At 47.4% G+C, this 20,593-nt stretch overlaps 1 protein-coding gene across 3 annotated transcripts in view; it reads right to left on the bottom strand.

Annotated features, from left to right (window-relative positions):
* Cdc42bpb (CDC42 binding protein kinase beta) overlaps positions 1-20,593 on the bottom strand; it is a 95,969-nt gene that overhangs the window by 29,770 nt on the left and 45,606 nt on the right. For all 3 annotated transcript variants that reach the window (XM_015495970.2, XM_048799381.1, XM_048799380.1), the window contains exons 4-16: positions 19,980-20,075; positions 18,023-18,171; positions 14,324-14,417; positions 11,903-12,103; positions 10,116-10,364; positions 8,471-8,550; positions 5,755-5,921; positions 5,559-5,678; positions 4,460-4,593; positions 3,744-3,986; positions 1,591-1,701; positions 453-697; positions 259-364 (exon numbers count right to left, since the gene is read on the bottom strand). In XM_015495970.2, the coding sequence (XP_015351456.1) occupies positions 259-364; positions 453-697; positions 1,591-1,701; positions 3,744-3,986; positions 4,460-4,593; positions 5,559-5,678; positions 5,755-5,921; positions 8,471-8,550; positions 10,116-10,364; positions 11,903-12,103; positions 14,324-14,417; positions 18,023-18,171; positions 19,980-20,075 (1,995 nt within the window). The remainder of the gene's footprint in view (positions 1-258; positions 365-452; positions 698-1,590; positions 1,702-3,743; positions 3,987-4,459; positions 4,594-5,558; positions 5,679-5,754; positions 5,922-8,470; positions 8,551-10,115; positions 10,365-11,902; positions 12,104-14,323; positions 14,418-18,022; positions 18,172-19,979; positions 20,076-20,593) is intronic.

A 20,593-nucleotide genomic window follows, 5' to 3' on the forward strand; every position in this document is an offset into this window, starting at 1 on the left:
ATATATATATATATATATATATATATTTTAGTTATAGTTGGACACAATACCTTTATTTTATTTATTTATTTTTATGTGGTGCTGAGGATCGAACCCAGAGCCTCACACGTGGTAGGCAGGTGTTCTACCATTGAGCCACAACCCCATCCCCCACAAACCTATTACTTCATTTAAAAATCAAAGTATCTGAGAGAGACACTACACTTCCAGAAGACCCCAGCATGGCCCAACAGACTGACAGGCGGTACCACTAGTTACCCTTTCGTTCTCAGCAGTCAGCTTCTTGTTCTCCTCCGACAGTATCGCCCGTTCTCGCTCATACTTGTCTTTCACAGTGACTATCGCCTCCTCCATCTCACTGTGCCTGAAGAGGCAGAGAAGCGGTTTCAGACGTTCCCAGCTTCACTCATGCTCACACCCCTTTTCTGGGTTGAGGCGCTGACAAAACTTACCGTTCTCGTTTTGATTTTTCCAATTTGTCTTTCAACATTAAAATTTCTTTCTGCAGTGCCAGCTGGTGACTTTCGGAGTCATGCACCTCCTTCTTCACAGTCTTCACTTCCAGCACGTGGGAGGCCTCCCGGCGGACCAGCTCCTCCTCATAAAACAAGACCTTCTTCTCCAGCTCTGATTTGATTTTGGAAATCTCTTGCTGGTGTTCCAAAGTGGCCCCTGACCCTCGGCCTCCTTGCTTTACCTGTAGATGGAGGTTAAATAAACTGACAAATGCAGGTCCTCCCTTGAGGATGGTGCAGTCCTTCAACCCCACCATGGACGGCACTTGCAAACAGCCCCCTGCCCCATCCCCCGGGGCAGCTGGCATGCCGGGCATGGTCTTGGGTTCTTCTTATGAGCATGGGTAGCCTAGGGGCAGTCTGCCTTGCAGAGGCACCTGCCCAGCTCTGCCTGAGCTCTGCAACTCCGTCCTACGCTGTTGTGATCTCATGTGGCTCACGCACCACACCCTTCTTGACTGGGTGATACTGAGGTTTCCACTGTCAGCAAGGGGGTGCTGACAACAGACCAGCACAAGATGACAGCACAAAGTAATGTGACAAAGAATGGGGCACAGCAGGAACGACACCTTTCAAAGGGAGGACACCTTTGAATTGGTGACAGAGGAGGGGCTCTGGAGGAAGGTGGGAGTACGGGAATGGAGCAGGGCCTGCTGGGCACATGAGGGCAGGTCGGGCTGAGGGAGTCCTGCAGGGAACTGCTGGCAATAGCCTGCAAGGAGTGAGGTGTTCTGAGTGAGCTCACTGTGGCTGCTATGTGCCACCCCCTACGGAGGGCTGACAAAGGCACAGTAAGTTGGTCACAGTGCACACAGCACACAGCGCATTAAGGGCTTTTGCAGAACCATACTTGGCTAATTAGAAAATGAGCATGTGAAGCTCTCAGGTGTCAATTCACCACAACTTAATACATGCCACCTAAAACTTGTCCAAAAGGAAGAAAAGAGACACAATGGGTGTTTACAAGTGAAAGTGACCCTAAGGCACAGCCCTGCCCTCGTTCCCACCCACGTCCTGCCCTGTGTGACAGTGTCCCCAGGTGCCTGGGTGAGGAGCTCTCTTGGCTGAGTGCTACCTTGAGGGCCTCGAGCTCGCTCTCCATCTGCTTGCAGAAACTCTCACTGTGCTCACGAAGCTTGCGCTCCTTGGAGGCCTCGGCTAGGGCGTCTTCCAGCTGCACTTCCAGCTATGAGAAAGCAAGGTCCGCTTTTCATGAACACAGAACAAGCCCTGCTGCTGTGGTAAGCTCTCACCTGAGGACCTGTACCCATCTCCCCACCACCAAATCCACCCCAAGTCAGGTTGAGAAGCACCTCCGGGGCTTCACTGCAATGCTAGCTGTAAGCCACTGGTAAGAAGCAAGTTTAAATGTAGTCTAGATGGCAAACTTGAGATTGAGTTTTAGGAAAGATTATTTCTGATATGTGGAGAACAATGATCCAATTTTGTGTGTGTGCGTGTATGCACACGCTAGGGATTGAACCCAGGGATAATTAACCACCAAGCCACATTTCCAGCCATTTTTTTTTTTTTTTTTTTTTTCATTTTATTGAGAGACAGGTCTTGCTGAGTTGCTTAGGGCCTTACTAAGTTGCTGAAGCTGGCTTGGAACTCATGATCCTCCTGCCTCAGCCTCCTGAACCGCTGGGATTATAGGCGTGTGCCACCACACCTGGCTTAATTTTTAACTGAAAGTTTCAAACATCCTCGAAGGAGAGTAGTGAGAACCAGTTCTGACAGTGGTGCCTTATAAAGGCCAATTTGGTTCATCTTATAAGTCTAGCCTGTGTGCCTTAGGTTATTTTAGAGCAAAGCCCAGACACCCATAGTGTCATTTCACCCATAATTCTTCACCCCCTCCTGCCCCCCAAACTGGTGATTGAACCCAGGAGCAATGGACCACTGAACTACACCCCTACCACTTTCAATTTTTGAGACAGGGTCTAAGTTGCCCAGTCTGGCCTTGAACTTGGGATCCTCCTGCCTCAGCCTCCCAAGTCACTGAAATTACAGATACTCACCACCATGACTGGCTCACCCATAATTCTTAAATAGGGGTTTCACAAACCTGACTTATAGCTGATTATAACTACAAATATATTTGATTGGAAAATAAACTAAGAAGAAAAAAAAGTAGATATTTTGAGGCTAAATGGCAGAATTTGAACTCTAAAGGAATAAGAGCATGTACTTTCAGGCTTTCCAATTTCACAGGTTCCTCAAGCAGACTTCAGCAGAATTCAAAACCATAAGCATTGTTTCAAACATGCTACCTGTCAGGAGCAAAACACTCAGAAGGTTCAAAGTTGGGGGTGAGACCCTTGGGGGTCCCAGGGCTCTTCCTTTTCTAAGCGCCTGTCCCTTGAAATAGGTGTGAGAACCCAGGTGTTTACTAATATGCCAGATGCTAAAAAGGCATACAAAAAAGACACTTTTCATTAAAATGTTATTTATATTAACAAGTAAAATAGGCTTATTGTTACAATGAAAAAAATCATTTCAATTTCTAACATACGCATAAGAAGGGCTGAAGCCTACTTTAATTTTTAAGGGGTGTAGAGGACCTTGCACTGTGGACCTTAGGCAACTGACTGGAGGAAGCGAGACTGATTTGTTTCCCATCTTCAATGGGCCTCAGGCACAGAGTCACTGAAGTCATGCCAAGCCAAACCACAACATGAATATTATTTTACTTCGATATGGAATTTTTAAAAATTATTACAAGAAATTCCCGTAGTGCTAATTTCACAAATGTGGGCTGGGGTTGTAGCTCAGTAGTAGAGTGTTTGGCCTACATGTATGAGACCCTGGATTTCACCCCTAACACCTCAAAAAGAAAATAATAATTTTACAAGCAAATGTTGAGAGATAAGAACCACAAAACAGCTGGGTGTGGTAGCACATGCCTGCAGTCCCAGTGACTCAGGAGGCCGAGGCAGGAGGATTACAAATTTGAGGTCAGCCTGTGAAACTTAGCAGACCCTGTCTCAAAATAAAAAGGGTATAGTTCAGTGGTAGAGCACCCTCTAGGTCCAATTCCCAGCACCACAAAACACACACACACAAAAACTTTGAAAATAAATACTTGGCAGATCAACTTCACACAAATCTTAAGACCCATTTTAGTGTGATTTATGCAATATGGCCCAGGCTTTCAAAGATGTTTTAAGATCAATCTAAAATCCAATCAATCAATACTGTCTCTTGAAATCTAAGATAAGAAATTACCTCTTTCCTGAACTTCTCAGATTTGCGGATCTCCTGCCTCAGGGAGTCGATCTTTTGCATGGCCCCATCCATCTCCTCCTCTTTGTCCCGGAGCTGCCGGGACACCTTCTGTTTCTGGGAGCGGAGCTCTGCCATGCGCTCATTGAGGTCCGAGAACTCCTGCAGGGCCCGCTTTCGCTGCTGATGGGCATCTTTGAGTTCTTTGGTCTGGGATTTCAATCTTTCTGAAGCTTCAATCAATTGCTGATCAGAAAGAATGACAGATGTTTTATGTCAGCTTAGTAAAGATTCGGAAGGCTGAAATTCAGTTTCCACTGTGTTAAAGAGAGTGACTGCAGATGCTGGTCATAGATCCAAGAACCCACCTTCTTGGAAAAAGCCTTTCTTCCTCACATGCAGCCTTGAAGTTCCCTGGCTTGGGGGCTGAGCACCAATTCCAGACCAGGAAAGACCTTGCACTGTATGGAGCAGCCTGCTGGGGGCACCTGGCCCCATTAACCCACCTCTCTGACTCATCTACAGTCACACAGAAGGATGCAGCAGGACCTGTGCACGTGATCTAGCACTGAGTTGCAAGCAGACCAACAGAACAACACCCGGCACAGGACAGCCCACACACCAGGGACCCCAGGAGGTCTTCAACTGTCTCGGGGAGGCTCACCCTTAGGAAAGTGCAAAACCATCAAGACCTCTCACACAGAAGCACACCATGCTACCTTGTGAAAGTCTTCCTTCTCCTGCCGCGCCAGTCGGTACTGCTTTTCTAGGCCCTTTAGCCGGTGTGTGGAGTCCTCGTGCTCCTGGCGAAGTGTCACTGTGTCCTCCAGCTGCCGTTCTAGCCTATTTGAATCTGAGCAGAAAAGAAATAAATTGTGTGTCTTTGTATGAAATGATTTGTCAGCTGCCTTATTAACAACTCAAAACATCTCTCTCATTCAGACTTCTTTTCCTTTTACGTGTATCATAAGTGTTCTGAGCTGTAGGGAACAGGCTCACTACATTTCATTCTAACCACTCTCTCCAGGGACTGTAAGCCTTGGATCCATACGCCCACCTGTCCCTAAAAACCGTGTAACTCAGCACAGCACCTTATTTTTTCAGGGAGCATAAAGGTTTCAGTGACTAATTAACTCAACCCAAGCCTTTTTCTGGATCAGGATGGTAGGGTTGACAGGAGATTGAGATGACCTGGAGTTGTAAGTGGCCAACAGAGCCTGCCCACATGGAGTTAAGAGTCACAGTTTAAAAGTCATCTGAAGCTGGGTGCAGTGGTTCACACCTGTATTCCCAGCAGCTCGGGAAGGGAGGGGTGTGCTGAGGCAGGAGGATCGCAAGTTCAAAGCCAGCCTCAGCAACAGTGAGGTGCTAAGCAACTCAGTGAGACCCTGTCTCTAAATAAAATTCAAGGCAGGGCCACCAATGCGAGAGGCCACATAATTGTCAGAGCTACACAGAGGAAAAGAAAGAGTTTATGGAGAAAACACATGCCACTACACTATCATCAGAACTACTACTCTATTATCAGAACCAAACAAGGTGGAAAATAATTTTAAAACTGACAATTTTAATACTGACAGAATGCTAGAACTCTAAATAGAGAACTTTCTTCCTGCCTTTCCACCTTATTTAAAGGATTCAGAAATTTTCCTTTTAAAAGATTAATGACAGGGCTGGGTATGGCTCTGTGGTAGAGCACTTGACTACATGAGTGAGTCCTGGGTTCTGCCACCAGCTCCACTAAAGAAACAGATCCAAACAGAAGAGAGATTAACACTTAAGAACAGAGGCTGAGCAGCTGCTTCTGGGAACATTTACCTGCCATTTTGTTCCTCAGATGCTCAATTTCTTCATTCAGCCTTTTGATTTCCTTGTCTCGGTTGGAGTTGCCCAGGGCCCGTGTGGCAGCATGAAGGGACTGCACGGTCTGTGTGGACTCTGAGGGAGACACGGTGTCAGTGCAACAGGCTACGGGAGACAGCGCTGCAGCCCAAAGACCCGCCCTGCCACTCACCCTGCAGCTTCCGGCTCAGCTCCAGCTTTTCCTGTTCCAGTCTTCGTATCCTCCTCTCATAAGCTTCAACTTGCAAGCTGTTCTCCAAGTCCCGCTGCACGTCTTCATCTTTGGTTAATGTGTTAGATTGCATCACGCTCTTCAGAGAGCCACGGTCAGAAAAGCAGCTGTGAAATTGAGCACAGGCCTTCTCATCTACTGAGAGCTGCAGTGACTACACTGGCACTTAAACACTTTCTAGGGTGAAAGTCTTTTAGAAGTGGCAAAATACCTGTGAAAAGACTTTTATTGTGTATGGAGCCAAAGTTAGGCAAGAGCCCTCTTTCCTGCAGAGGACTGGGTGGTGGGAGGGAACCTGAGAAGCCTCTGCACAGCCACCTCACTCTCACCCAGAGCACCAACACAGCATTCTGCCTAAGGAACAGGACTAGAGGTGGCAGGGCTCCCTGGTTTCTGAAAGGTTGCCACAACTGAGCCGTCTGGGATAGTTATCCAACCCTTCAGGGTTCACATTCTTGACCTGCCAAACTAAATGGCCCTTGCAGAGCTCTGGCTGGCATGGCTGAGCCACTCACTGAGGATCAGCCAACTGGTGGACACACTGGATATTCATGCAAGCACCATCCACTGCCCAGATGGAGGCTGTAGATGGTTCTCTCACCCAGCCCAATTCTTGGACTGGTGTACACGTTATTTAGTTCTAATTAGCTCATTAGGAGACACCATATCACACAAAAAACTTGTTTGAGTTCCTATGCTGAGTCTGATAAAGGCACAAGGGAACACACATCTATTACAGAATGTAAAACTAATGAGTGTTTCTGCAGAGGGCTCTGATAGAGCTGGGCATGCCAGGCCTGCGGGTGTCTATCCAGGGAGGAAAGTCCTGGGTCCATCCCACCAAATTGGGTATTGGCATATAGACCTGGGACCTGCAAGCGTGACAAGAACTTAGTGACCTGGGACGCACTGGACAGGTCAAGGGTCTTTGGCTTGGGCCACTAAATGCATTCCCTTGCACAGCGGTAGCAGCTGTCACTCTGGTTCTAGCTCTGGCCCTTCACACCTCAAGACTGTCCATGAGCTTGGGCAGTGGTCTCTTTCCTGAGGACCCTCATCATCTCAGCTGCTAGCTCCCAGAAGATGCCAGAAATCCAGGTATGGGAGCTTCCTTCTGGAAGGGGCGTTCTTATCTCACCTTCCTTTCTTCATGGCCCCGGTTTCTTTTCTTTCCTTTCCATTTTTTAGAACCAGGAATTGAATGCAGGGGCACTTAGCCAATGAGCCACATCCCCAGCCCCTTTTTTGTATTTTATTAGAGACAGGGTCTCACTGAGTTGCTAAGGGCCTGCGACCCCCTGCCTACTTCCTTTAAAATCTGGTGGAAAACCTCCGGCCACACAATTTCGTGGGTGCCAACGGACAAAGACACCAGCCTTGGCACCTGTGGCACTGCACATGGGTGGGTGCATCTGGCACTGTAGATTTTACCTTGAGGCATGGAATGTATTTTAGCCCCACTGATGGAAGGAAACCATGGAGCTGGGCTTCAATCCTTATAAAAGCAAGCAGAGTGTTCTAAAAGAAGATGACTCTCAGTTGGGCAGAAGTGCAAATTCAACTGTAGCCACTGATTTTGACATCTGAACACATTCTGCCAGCACCGTGAGCTGATTGGGCAGGAGTCACCTGACTACCACCTGTGGACCCAATCTCACCCACAGTTTGTTTTTGTGCCGTCCATGAGCCAAAATGGCATTCACATTTTTTAAAGGATTGTAAAAGAATACACACAACAGAGACCTCAAAACTTAAATTATAGTCCTATGTTGATTAATGATGGGACACATTCTGAGAACTGCATTATTAGGCTACTCCATCACTACGCAAACACCAGAGCGAGCTCACTCAAGCACAAGAGTACATGGCAGCCAGGCGCGGTGGCGCACACCTGAAATCACAGTGGCTCGGGAGGCTGAGCCAGGAGGATTGTGAGTTCAAAGCCAGCTTCAGCAAAAGCAAGGCGCTAAGCATCTCAGTGAGACCCTGCCTCTAAATAAAATACAAAATAGGGATGGGGATGTGGCTCAGTGGTTGAGTGCCCCTGAGTTCTATCCCCAGTACCATTAAAAAAACAACAACAGCAACAAAAAAAACATGGCTCAAGAAGAGAGGCGGCTGAGAGGTACAATGGACACAGTTGGGCAAGGCTGCTACAGGGCAGCAACAGACTGTTTTACACTGAGTTTCTTTTTCGTGAGCAGGAAAGCACGCCACAATAGGTCCCAGGAAACAGCATGTCTCAACAACTGCGGGACTCTGAGCAGTGATGTGCTGTACTTTACATGACTAGCAGCGCAGATGGTGTCACCACAAAACAGGTGACCTTAGCAGGCTGTCACATCACAAGTGAAAGAAGTGTTCCACTCATTGTAGTCTTACAGCAACAGCACAGCTTATGGGGATCTGGCACTGACCAAAAAGTCTTTATGTGGCACTTGACTATTTACTGTCTTGCCCTTCAGAGAAAGTCAGCCAACTTTGACATACACCTGCAGTGACCAAGCATGCATCTCTAAAGGACAAAGAGCCCTATGTCTCCCTTGATCACGGCCCCCCAGCCCTCTCAGCACAAGCATGCCCAGCACAGAAGCACCCCCAGACCATGTGCCTCTCCAGGGAAGGTGCTGCAGGGGAAAGGCAAACCCAGACACACCTTTCTGTTGTGAATGTGAAGCCAATGAAGGGCAAATGCAATCCAGAGAAGCCGGTGTGAGAGCCGGGAGGTAATATTTCCTGCATAAGAACACAAACAATAGGAATGAAATCTATATCCAAACACCCAGAGGAAAAGATGTGACGCTACTGTGAGCTAGAGGCGCCAGGCCACAAGTAGCTTACAGAATGCCCACCCATGGTGCCGCCTGCAGGCCACTCGCACTTCTCACTTCTGGCTCTATCCACTGAATGCACAGCACAGTTAAGAGGATAAATGCACCCACATGACACCAGCTTGGATCAGCCAGTAACTGCCAAAGCTTCTAAAGTCACAGAATCCACTACTGAGCATGACTGTGTGCAGAGAACAGCAGTGGACACGTCAGCCCTCTGGGGACATGATGAATGGCTGGGACTCTCAAGATTTTGGTCTCAAACAGAAAGGAGTTCTATAATTCAAAGGCAGACTATTTTCAATCAGTTTACTACAACTCTATTTTTCAGATAGAGGCTCTTTCTTGAATTAAAGTATCTGGGGAATTCAGTGTGCAAAGAGGTTTCTGCAGTCTAGGAACAAGTCTCTGATCAATGGTGTCACTCTTTGCAGCCTCCATGGGGTCTGAAGTTCAGCCCATCTTTGAATGTGGCACCATCTGAGCCAGTGCTGAGTACAAGCACAGAATTCCTCCTGAGGCCGCAAGGGGTGCTTCAACAATCTTCCCTGGCTGCTCCTGCTCAGCAGTTCCTTAGAGTCAAGGTCACCAATCGTAAGAGGTCAAGAAGGATGAGACATATGTAGCAAATAGTACTATTTTAGTATGAGGAATTCTCAAGGAATAATAAAAATTTTTCCTTCACTTGGTTTCCTCTACCATCAAATAAGTCACATATAAAAAGGTCTATGAGACAAAAATAATATTATAAGACATGAGCAAATCTCCCAGGGTGGAAGTATTGGACTGTGTGTCAAAGTGGCTCTGCCAGACCAGACCAGAGTACGAGTGAGCCCCACAGCCAGGACCACAGTGGAAACCACAACTTAGCTGTCAGTGCAAAGACTCAGAACCTATTTCCGTTGCCATCACTCTGAATCCTCGGTACAACGAATGTAAATGCAAACCCTGAAAGACTTAGTGTGTTCTCAGCCAGAAGCCAGGATGGCTCACCACTGGTGGGCCGTGGGTTATGCTCCTGGTGAGTCTTAAGTCTTCAGACCTACAAAGTGGAAACTGGGCTGTACTGAGGCATGAGCACAGCAGTGCATGTGACTGCTTTGAAAAGGTACAAAGTATGATGAAAATAAAAGCAAAGGGTTTCTGAAGAATTCCAAACAAAAGAGCTGGATCCTACTCAAACTGAGTGATTCATCATCTTTTAACAGGGACACTGAGAGCCAAGCCAAAGGCTGGAGTAAAAGGCACCCTTTCTTTGGACATTGCCAAATATTTAAAAAACAATCCATGTGGTTCTTCAATGTACTATCTTGCTACAGCAGTTCCCTCGAGTCAAGGTCACCAATTGCAAGAGGTCAAGAAGGATGAGACATGCAGCAAATGATACTATTTTAGTATAAGGAATTCTCAAGGAATAACAAAAAGCAGCACCTTGGCCTAATGCTGAGGTGTAATCACCTTGACACTTACAGCGTTTCTCAGCACATCATCATCCACGTCGAAGTTGGATGTGTCAGAAGGGCTGCTCACATCAGGAATGTAAGGTGCTTCTAGGTTTCGTATATTTTCCCAGTTTAGACCTTCAAAAAACGCATGTTTCTTAAAGTCCTCTATTCCATTCTGCCCTAGCCGACGCTCTCTGCTGCAGATCAATCTCTGAATGAGGTCTTTCGCTTCTTCAGAGACATCCGTGACGTGGGAAGGGAATTGAAATCGCTCCTGGGTGGAGACAAAAAAACAGCTGACAAATGGACACCGTCAGAAACATCCAAGCTGTACAGACAGTATGAAGACGAAGCAGCTCCGAAGCCACGTCCTTGTGATTTCATGGTAACTAACCATAAACCAAAGTCAGAGAATTTTAATTCTAGAAAGGCAAATGGAAAGAGAAAACTTTAGTCCCTCTGGTTTTATTTATACTTGGTTTGATTCTACACTGCAAATAAATTACAACAGTGATAAATTTTTGCCTATCAAAGCAGCAAAGAATGCTGTGTGGAATGTAAACACGCACAGCTTTCTTAGAGGGTATCTGCTGGCGTCTAATGTAAGTCCACGTCCAAAAAGTTATTCTATGAACAGTCACAAAGAGGAAACAACACAACCCTGACTACATTTGAGCTAGACCAAGAAAATGGCAAAATGCCCACCCAAAGGACTCGTTAAAAAAATACAGTACACACACCCCACAAGAAGGCCGAGGGAGAACCAGACACATGAAGAGGATACCTGCTTGTCTGTTCAGACACACTCACCAGGCCACATGCCCCATGGGACAGAGCAGGCCTGGACGCAGAGCCCCCACAGGCTGTCTGTGTCTCCCTTCTGCTGTCTACACAGAAGGAGCACCATCACTGACTTCACGGGTGGCAGTGAGGATCAAGCCAACGCGTGCACAGGGAGTTCCTGGCCTGGCCATGCAGGCGTCACCACTGGTAACAGCAGCTGTCAGGTAGGAGTGGGTAGAGGGCTTTCACCTTCTATACACACGTGAAGTCTACAGGAAAGATGTGATTGCTAATTCTTAAATGAAAGACACGATTCTAATCTGGGGAAAAATTTTTTATAAGTACAGCTTTTGCTTTAATTTAGAGTTAAATACAAAATCATTTACTGCTGTCCTGTTAATTTGCTCCCCACATGGGCAGTTAGTGTGAGACCTCAACTACAGGACAGGTCAGCATACAACTGGAGGTTCTGGGACTTGTGTGCAGAACACGTGTGCAAGTGTGTGTGTGGACAGCAGGCAGGAATGCAGAATGCTACCAGCATGCTGGTGGAAAGGACAAACACAACACTGCAAAGACATACGGCTAAGAGAAAAAACAAGAGAAAATGGCAGAAAAGGAAATAACACAAGAGAAAACAAGAAAGACCAAGGAAGGCAACACTGAACAGAAAAATTAGTCTCTGGGAGAGGGAAAAGAAGAAAAGGGAAAAAACGGGATAAGAAAGGACCATGGACCTGCCCTCCCCAGGGAGATAAGTGGCCATTTGTAAGGCCGGGTCCATGTGCTCCCACAGCCTCCCCAGCAGCGCCAGGCTCCTCACTTCTGATACTGCCATGCAGACACTGCAGGTTTCCACAGAAGCCACCCACACACCTGGGCAATGCTTTTGAGGCTTCCCTTCCCTCTGCCCACCAGATCCATCTAGCAACCCTCTCCGTCCCCTCCTGCCCCAAGGGTGTGGTCCTACCTCCCTCTAGGCCTATACCATATACTAAGAAAATACAGGGCACGGGAATGGAGTCTTACCTCATGGTTCATGATTTTCCCATAGGTCTCTACAAGTGACTCTGCATAAAACGGTGTTTCTCCATAAAGCATCTCGTACATGCAGACGCCCAGGGACCACCAGTCACATTCAGGCCCGTATTTGCCCATGCCATCCTCCATGGCCTGCAGGATCTCGGGTGAAATGTAGTCAGGTGTGCCCACGGCCACAGAGGACTGAACCTGTGGGGAAGAGTGAAGGAAAACCTAGAGTGCTCCGATGGCCTGTTTCTAACCACTCTCTAACATCTAGCACCAACAGGAAACAAAATAATCATGGAAGAAAAGCAGTGAGTGATCAGGATATACAAGGCTAATGATTCAAAATTCAATAAATACTCTCTTGCAGTACTGAACAGTGAGCAGTTCCCAGAGTGGTGAGGCCCTGCATGCATAGTTTCCCAAGGCTGAACACCCTCCCCAGCCCCAAGTGAGAACCTCTCCAAGTCCCCACAGGCAGAGTCCCCACACTCTCCATCCTTGTCCCAGGGCCGGACTCTTGACTTTCCGTCAATAGACTTGTTAAGGGGGCTCTTATTATAACAGGGAGTCAGGCGAGGATTTGCCTGGATGCTGTATTCCTAACAAGCCCTCAGGGTGCCAAGAATGCCCATCTGCAGACCACCTGTGGTCTCCTAGATGGAAGACAAGTTGGTCCAGGCATTAGCTGGGTGCTCAGGCATTCCCTGCTCAGGGAACTGGGAGGTAAACACTCCCCAAAAGGAAGAGAACAATTCCCTGCTGTCAACATTAGAAGGTTGTGATTGAATATAGTGCCATGTCTCCCAAATGCTATGATCAGCAAAGACCAACAATCACAGGAAAGCAAGAGGTGGCTGGGTACAGGGAGAAAAGACCACTAGAGATTGCAGGTCTCTACAACTGAGGCTCAGACAGGAACTGGGGCTCCCTGGAAAGAGCAGCTCGGGCACAAGCAGGGCCAGGGTTGGCAGTGAAGAGCACTGCTAGTCTGCAGAAACAGCAGGGATTCTGCATGTCATGTCACTAGTCACTTTTCTGCATAATGCCTTTCCCAGGCCATAGGAGTCCCAAATGTGAGTAGTGGACTGCTGAGTATGTTGGTGGTAACCCAAGGTCAAACACCCACTGTGATGAGGAGATGGGTAGACAAGAAGGGCAACCAAGGCCAGTGCTACAGTCACTGAGACTGAGTTTGAGGACAATTCTTACCTACCACCTGACTGATTTGTGGTCAATACTTAAAAACAAGAGAGACTGGCTTTTTGGAAAGAGATAATTCGAGGCCAGGCACAGGGGTGCACGCCTGTAATCCAAGTGGCCTGGGAGGCTGAGGCAGGAGGACTGCAAGTTCAAAGCCAGCTCCAGCAACTTAGTGAGGCCCTAAATGACTCACCAAGACCCTGTCTCTAAATAAAACACAAAAAAGAGCTGGAGATGTGGCTCAGTGGTTAAATGTCCCTGGGTTTAATCCCCAGTACCAAAAGAAAAAGTGCACTGCACGTAAAGCATGACCTGCTGGTGCAGGCTTGTTGCTGCATGAAAACCAACTCACAGAAAAGGACCAGACTGCTGGCTTTTGAAAATATTTCATATGACACTTGTAAGTGTAGGTTTTCAAGGAGAAAAGACTTCCAAACACATATATAAAGCCGCAACCATGGCCATCTGCTGTGGTGAGAGCGGGACTGGAGTAAAGTAGTCACCAGCTGTGATTCTGGCCTGACCTGAGATGAGGCCACGCCAGGAAACAGCCTTCTCTGGGGCAGGAGTGGTACTGGCCCTCTTGGCATTCTGCACAGCAACAGCCCTGTTTCTAGGTCTGCAGCACCCACGAGAGAAAGCCCCTGATGGGCAGGAAGACCTGCCCAAACAAAGGGGGAAGGCAGTAACACGGCGGGGTCTGCCCACCAGGCCAGGCTCTTCACGGCAGGACCAGGAGCTGTCTTGCTTGCTGCAGGGTTGGCAGGCTGGCAGTAGCCCAGAAGTCTGAGGGATTGACAACTTCTCTGATGGCACACACATGACTTTCCTCAACATAAAACAATAAAGTTTTTGTTTAATTGCCCAAATAAAAAATGTTCAATTATGTTCTAAATGATTTTCTTAATTTACATTAATAAACTTGGGGGCTGGATGTAGCTCAGTCAGTGGTAGGGCATTTGCCTAGCAGGTGCAAGTCCCTGGTTCCATTCCTAGCACCACAAAAATAAAATGAAAGGGAGCTAGGGATGTAGTTCAGTGGTAAGATGCATGCTTAGACTGCATGAAACCCTGGGTTCAATGCCTAGCACAAAAACAAAAACAAAAGAAAACAAACAAAAAAATTTGGTTTCTTAATTGTACCTAAAATTGAACACTTAAATCCCTCCTAACTACAAGCCAAATCCACCCAAATTGAAAATCTCCAACAAAAATACCTACAGTTCCATCATCGTTCATCTTCAAACAGGATCCAAAGTCAGCCAGGCGGATATGACCATTCACATCCAAAAGGACATTGTCAGGTTTAATGTCTCTGTTATTAAAATAAACATGAAATTAACCATCTCTGTGAAATACATTAGGTAGATCAAAGCTCTGAACTAGCAGTAGGTTGGTAGGTCAGCTGAGGAAATGCTACCATCATCTGGGAATAGTTGTAACCACCAACTCAAAGAGCCTCTGAGTCAGAGCACTTCTGTTTGAGACCCATCAGGAACAGCAGCAGGTGTTGCCACCGCTGCCACTCACTGAATCCCCAAATGACTCCAAAAGCACACTGTCATTCCTGTCCATCTATCACCCTCCAGGTAGAGTCTCCCTTGAAACTGAGACAAGGATGCCCTGTTTTTATGAGGCCTACCCAAAGCTGTAGGGTCAGAAAATAAACGTCCAAGGACACAAGCATGCTTTGTCATCTTGACAGTGCCATCCAGCGTGGCCTGTGGGAAGTGCTACGAAGAAGTAGAAACTGAGGCCAAGGGGCAGGGCAGCATGGAGGGAGTCAGGGCAGCCTCCAAGAAGAAGAGCAGTTTGATGAAGGAAGAGAGTGAGGGCACAACAGGGAAGACTCTCAAAAACACAGGTGAGCAGATGGTGACAATCCTGACTAAATAATAAAAGCACAAAGCAAAAGAATACTTCAACACAGCACTCCAAACTGAAATAACCCTGATAGCAAGCATTCAGGAATATGGAAAAAAAAAAAAATCCCACAACGAATAATTTTTAAAAACCTAAGAAAAAGAAGTGGACAAAAATGGAAGAAATGAGTAGATTTAACTTGAGGAAGAAGAGAAGAAAAAGAAAACCTTACCAGAAATGAGAATCCAAAGGAGAATTCTAATCAAAATCTAATGAAAAACACCGAGGACAGGGAGGAAAAGATCAGAAGTGTAAGAACACGGAAAGTAAGGAGGGAATTGCGGAGTGGAGACAGCTGGAGAGGGAGGGGGCAGGCAGAGCCTGAGGCGCACAGCAGACGTCCAGCTGAGCTGAGCCCACATCCCAGAGCAAGAGAAAAGCCCCGAATCCACGGACTTAGAATCAGTGTCCTATTTCAGGGAGCAAGAGAAGCTGAAACTGAGGTTCACACAGAAGAAGTAACCCACAAGAGGCACCAGTGAGGAGGGCTGGGGGGCGATCCAGCCACAGCCTCCTCCCAGTCTTGGGCAGGTACCGCATGAGAACAGGAAAGGCAATGGCCAGAGGTGCCCAGGAACACACCACAGACACAATGGAATGGAGTCTGTGACCATGGTGGCATCTCAAGTCACTGGGAAACACAGACTTAAAGATCACACATTTGGGGCTGGGGTTGTGGCTCAGAAGTAGAGCGCTCGCCTACCATGCATGAGGCACTGAGTTTGATCTTCAGCACCACATAAAATAAAGATATTGTATCCACCTATAACTAAAAAAAAAAAAAAATCACATATTTGTGACCCATTCCTTGTGCCAGATTTAAGAATAAATTCCAAATGTATTAAAGGTCCATAAATAAAAAAATGAAACTACATTAATGAAGAAAATAAAACTATCAGAAGAAAACATGTATTGTCTTTCTGGGGATTAAAAAAAAGAAAAGACTTCCAATTATGACTTAAAATCCAGATGTAATCAAAGAAAAGACCAACAAAATTGATTATATAAAACATCATTTTTTGGGCTGGGGATGTGGCTCAAGCTGTAGTGCGCTCGCCTGGCATGCGTGCGGCCCAGGTTCGATCCTCAGCACCACATACAAAGATGTTGTGCCCGCTGAAAACTAAAGAATAAATATTGTAAAAAATTAAAAAAAAAAAAAACATCATTTTTAATCTGCATGGCAAAAAAAAAAAAAAAAACAACTAGCAAAGTCAAAAACAAATGACAAACTGGGAAAAAATATTTGCAACATATATTGGAGATAAAAGACAATTCTTTAACAATTGAAGGAAATAAGCAGATACTCTATAAAAAGTAAAATCACATGAAATAACTCATAGAGGCAATCACAACAAAGATAGGAAAATGATATTCAACTCCATAAGAAAGGTTAAAAAACAAAACAAAACAAAAACTACAACCGAGGCCATGTTTCCCTGTAATCCCAGCAACTCAGGGGGCTGTGGCAGGAGGATCACAAGTTTGAGGCCAGCCTCAACAACTTAGTAAGACCCCGTCTCAAAATAAATAAAAAGGGCAGGGGATGTGGCTCAGTAGTAGAACAGCCCTGAGTTCAATACCCGGCACCACAGAAAGGAGGTGGCAGGGAGGAAGGAACCACAATTGTCCAGCATCTCTCATCCATCAGGTGGCAAAAATTCAAAGGTTTTCAAGAACACTTGACCTTTGTGCAGGTGAGAGGTGGGGCATTAGTGAGGGGGGAGAACTGCAGACACACCCTGGACTCTTTTTGGGAGTTCTGTTTTAGGTAGCAGTGTAGGCAGGGCAATACTGAGCTGTTCCAGACAGTTAGAGGACTGAGCCAATGACTCACGGTGCTATGCCTTCCAGGAGCCAGAAGGGTCGGGAGGAGGAAGGCTGCCATGTGGAATGGGTAAAAACCAGTGAGTTAACTCAAGAATCCCACACTACAAGGGTTGACGCATGGCCCTGGGGCGCTGCTTGCACACCTGCACTTCAGTCCCTCTGTTCTCTGAGGAGCCCAGAAGCAGGCGCCCCTGATGAAATGAGTACACTCGGCATACTGACCTGCATCTTCAAACCACTCCCTGCTAAAGCAGCCAGGGCCACTCTGGGAAATGTCCAAGAAAGCACAGAAGTTCAAGATGAGCCAGAACCTAAGGCTGCCCTCAAAAACAGCCGAGGGCAGATCACAAACATGGGTGCCAACCAGATGCTGACTACATGTAGAGAGATTAGCAACACACTAGTGTCTTCAGGAGGGTTTCAATCACTAGAAACAATAAGGTCAATGTCTGGGAAGCACAGCTGGCGATCTTACAGGAAGGGTGGTGCTGGGACTAATTTGGGGGGCAAAGTCCTATAGAACTTTTCAACTTTTAAAAACTGTTATTATGAAATTACTTTGATAAAGATATAAATTAAACCAGTTTCTATTAAACAAAACAAACTACAGGACTATATACGTCTGTCTCTGAATGAGTGGGGTGCAAAGGTGGTCTTCAGGGAGTGGCCTGCCTGCAATGAAGGGACAGGGAGAGCAAAGGGGCTGCTGCCTGGTCCCATCTTGCAGGGAGCCTCTGAAGCACAACCACCGATCCCTCCACTTCTCTCCACTAACGTGATGGACAACCAACCTCCTTTGGCCAATCTTCCCTTATGAGGTTCCTGGGACAGAAGGAGGGGTAAAGCCGAGGAGAGGGTGGAGATGCCATGGGATGGAACATGCACGAGTGTCAGTAAGGGCAGGCATGTAAGACTACCAGAGGGCAAGGTGGCTCAGCAGGCATGAGTGAGACCATCACAACAGGAGACACATGCCAGGCCTGGTGTTAAGACGTGCTGTGGGCAAACCATTCTGTGCCTGGCTGCTCACCACAAGGACTCGCTACTTGCATGACTCCCTGGATGGACTGGAACCTGCAATCTGTGACTCAGGGACCTTAAACATGTTAAAGGGATGTTTTAACACCTTAAATGTGATGGCCATGAAGTACATGAGAAGGTACTTACCTGTGCACATAATGAAGCTGGTGGATGGAGTCAATGGCCAGCACCATCTCACCAATATAGAACCTTGCCATGTCTTCTGGAAGCTTGTCTTCAAATTTACTAAGTAGTGTCAGCAAATCACCACCCACGTAGTAATCCATGACCAGGTACTACAGATCAGAGAGCAAAGAACACAATGCTGAGTCCCCAGGGAACCTGACAACTAAAGACCAAACTTCCCCTGCAGAAGCCCATGGACTCTTCAAGTCTGAGCACTGGCTTCTTAGCTGCTCCTTTGCTAGCTGGATTGCCCCTCTTGGAAGGTCCCAGATGTACTGTGATGATGCTGTAATGTAGATTACACACGTGGCAGAGAACAGACTCCTACAGAGAACACACTGATCACTGAAAAAGTGATTGCAGGCCTGCTGCTAGAGAAAACCCTCCCAAGAGCTAGTGAGCCAGAGCAGGAGCAAAGTTTAGCAGCTGGCAAGACCCGTGGGGTTCAGTTCTCCAGGCCTTGAGTCACAGGAGGACACTGGACCAGGGAAAGGCTATCTACAACAGCAGCTCTTACTGGAAAGATGGGGTTATCAAAGAGCGGGTCACACCACAGACACATAAGAGGAGCTGCTGCTACAGCAGCAACCAGAGCAATATGAGGAGACGTCTCCTGCCGGTGGGGCTGAGCCTGTCTCTCTCTCTCCACCAGCCAGCACTGGTGCTGGAGACCTGGATATGCACCAGGAAGAGCTTCCGCCTGAGGACACCATCTCCTGTGCAGCACTCAGGAGGCTCAGGCTGCAGGGGCCAAAGCTGTGGAGGCCCCAGTGGGGGTGCCTCACAGGGTCACAGGGCCCAGGATAGGCAAGACTGCCATAGTTGGATAAGAGTAGAGGTCCCAGCCCTTTAGGAACCACCAACTTCTATGCCAATTTCCTTTGAAGACAGGGACGGTTAACTTTAACTGACCAACAAGAAAGGAAAACTAGTACCAGGTTTACTGAGTCAGGGGAATAATACTTTCAAAGGTACTGAGAACCTTGAGTCCTCAGGATGGGCACACTGACCCAGAAAATGACATGGTTTTTATGGATACAGCCCAGAAGCATCTGCCGCCTGCCCCTACAGGCAGGCCTAGGAAGGGACACTGGGAAGGTTTCTGTTATCTGTCTGAGATCTGTAGGCATGTGACACCTATTTATAAAATAGTAAAAATCACAAAGGACTAATTCCCAGGGTCTTAGGAAGACTGGGTGAGATAAGCACAGCCTGATGTACCACACTTGGCCAGCAGACATCAGCTGCCATTCTGCGCAGCTTTAATTCCAAATAAAGAGCGTAACACAACATTTAACCTAATCCTAGGTATTCAGAACTAAGGGATTCTTTTGATGCCTGAGGGAGATAAATAAAAGAAATCCTATCTTACTGGGCTTCTCATGAGCCAACCACCTTGTGACCAATGAGCTTCAGGGTGAAGAGATAAGTTAGCCACCAAGGAAAGGAAAGGGCCTCTGGCTCCTGCGTGGAGACTGTGTGACAACAGCGGTTGTACCAGACTATAGAGGAGGTCCACACGGCCAGCAGAAGGCATTCTCTGACAGACTGCCCAAGGGATGGAGGAGGAGAAAACAGCTGTGAGGCCAGTCCTGGCCATTCTAAATCCCCACAGCAGTTTCTTATACATAATTCAAATTAGAAAATGTTTCAAATCTTCAGTTTATTTAAATGTGATACACCCAGAGAACAAAGGAGTCCAGTAATCTAGGGACTGCAGGAAAACGGTACACCAAATTCCCCCAGCCCGTTATTAACATTTGCACCTCTCATTACACTAGAACACTGTCCTCAATTTTATCAAGTCAAACATTTCACATTTGAGAAAAGAGAGTTCCAAATATCTGTCTTAGTTTTGGGTGTGGCAAGGTCACAGTGAAGGTGGAGCAGAGGCCGAGGTGGCCGAGGACAGACGCACCAGGTAGTTCTCGTCCTGGAAGGCGTAGTGCAGCGCGGTGATCCACTGGCAGTCGCCCTTCACTAGCACATCGCGCTCCTCCCGGAAACAGGCAGTCTGCAGGGATTAGGACAGTCAGTCTATGTCCCCCTGGGAAAACACCCCACAGGGCAAGTTCCCAGCAGGGGGTCCCTCTGGAGACAATGCCTGGCCCCTGGCCTGTTACTCTGAGCAGCCTCTGCTCTTGCCTCCGCCCCCCAGTCCCAGCATGGCAAGGGCTGCTGGAAACCTGCCCTGCCTCCCCAGGGCCTTGCCTGTGGCCCACATGAGGGTCCTGCCATCCTCAAGGGGGAGTCAGCAGGACCTTCCTAAACTGGACTCTCCAAAACACGGCCTTACCCCCTCCACAGGGACTGGGATGGTACCACCACATAGCAACCCCGTCTCACTCCCACTGCTGAGCAGGTGAGTGACTGGCAGGACAGGGGCATGCCTGTTTGCTTATCTGAAAATATGATTTATTCAGAGTGTAATGAAATATGATCATGACAGAGTGTTGTTATGGAGATGGCCAGGAGTACCTTTTACCCTTACATGGTTTTAAGGAGGGAGGGGGAGATGGGGGAGGGGGGGGG

Source organism: Marmota marmota, unplaced genomic scaffold, assembly GCF_001458135.2.
Source record: "Marmota marmota marmota unplaced genomic scaffold, marMar, whole genome shotgun sequence".
NCBI classification, from domain to species: domain Eukaryota; kingdom Metazoa; phylum Chordata; class Mammalia; order Rodentia; family Sciuridae; genus Marmota; species Marmota marmota.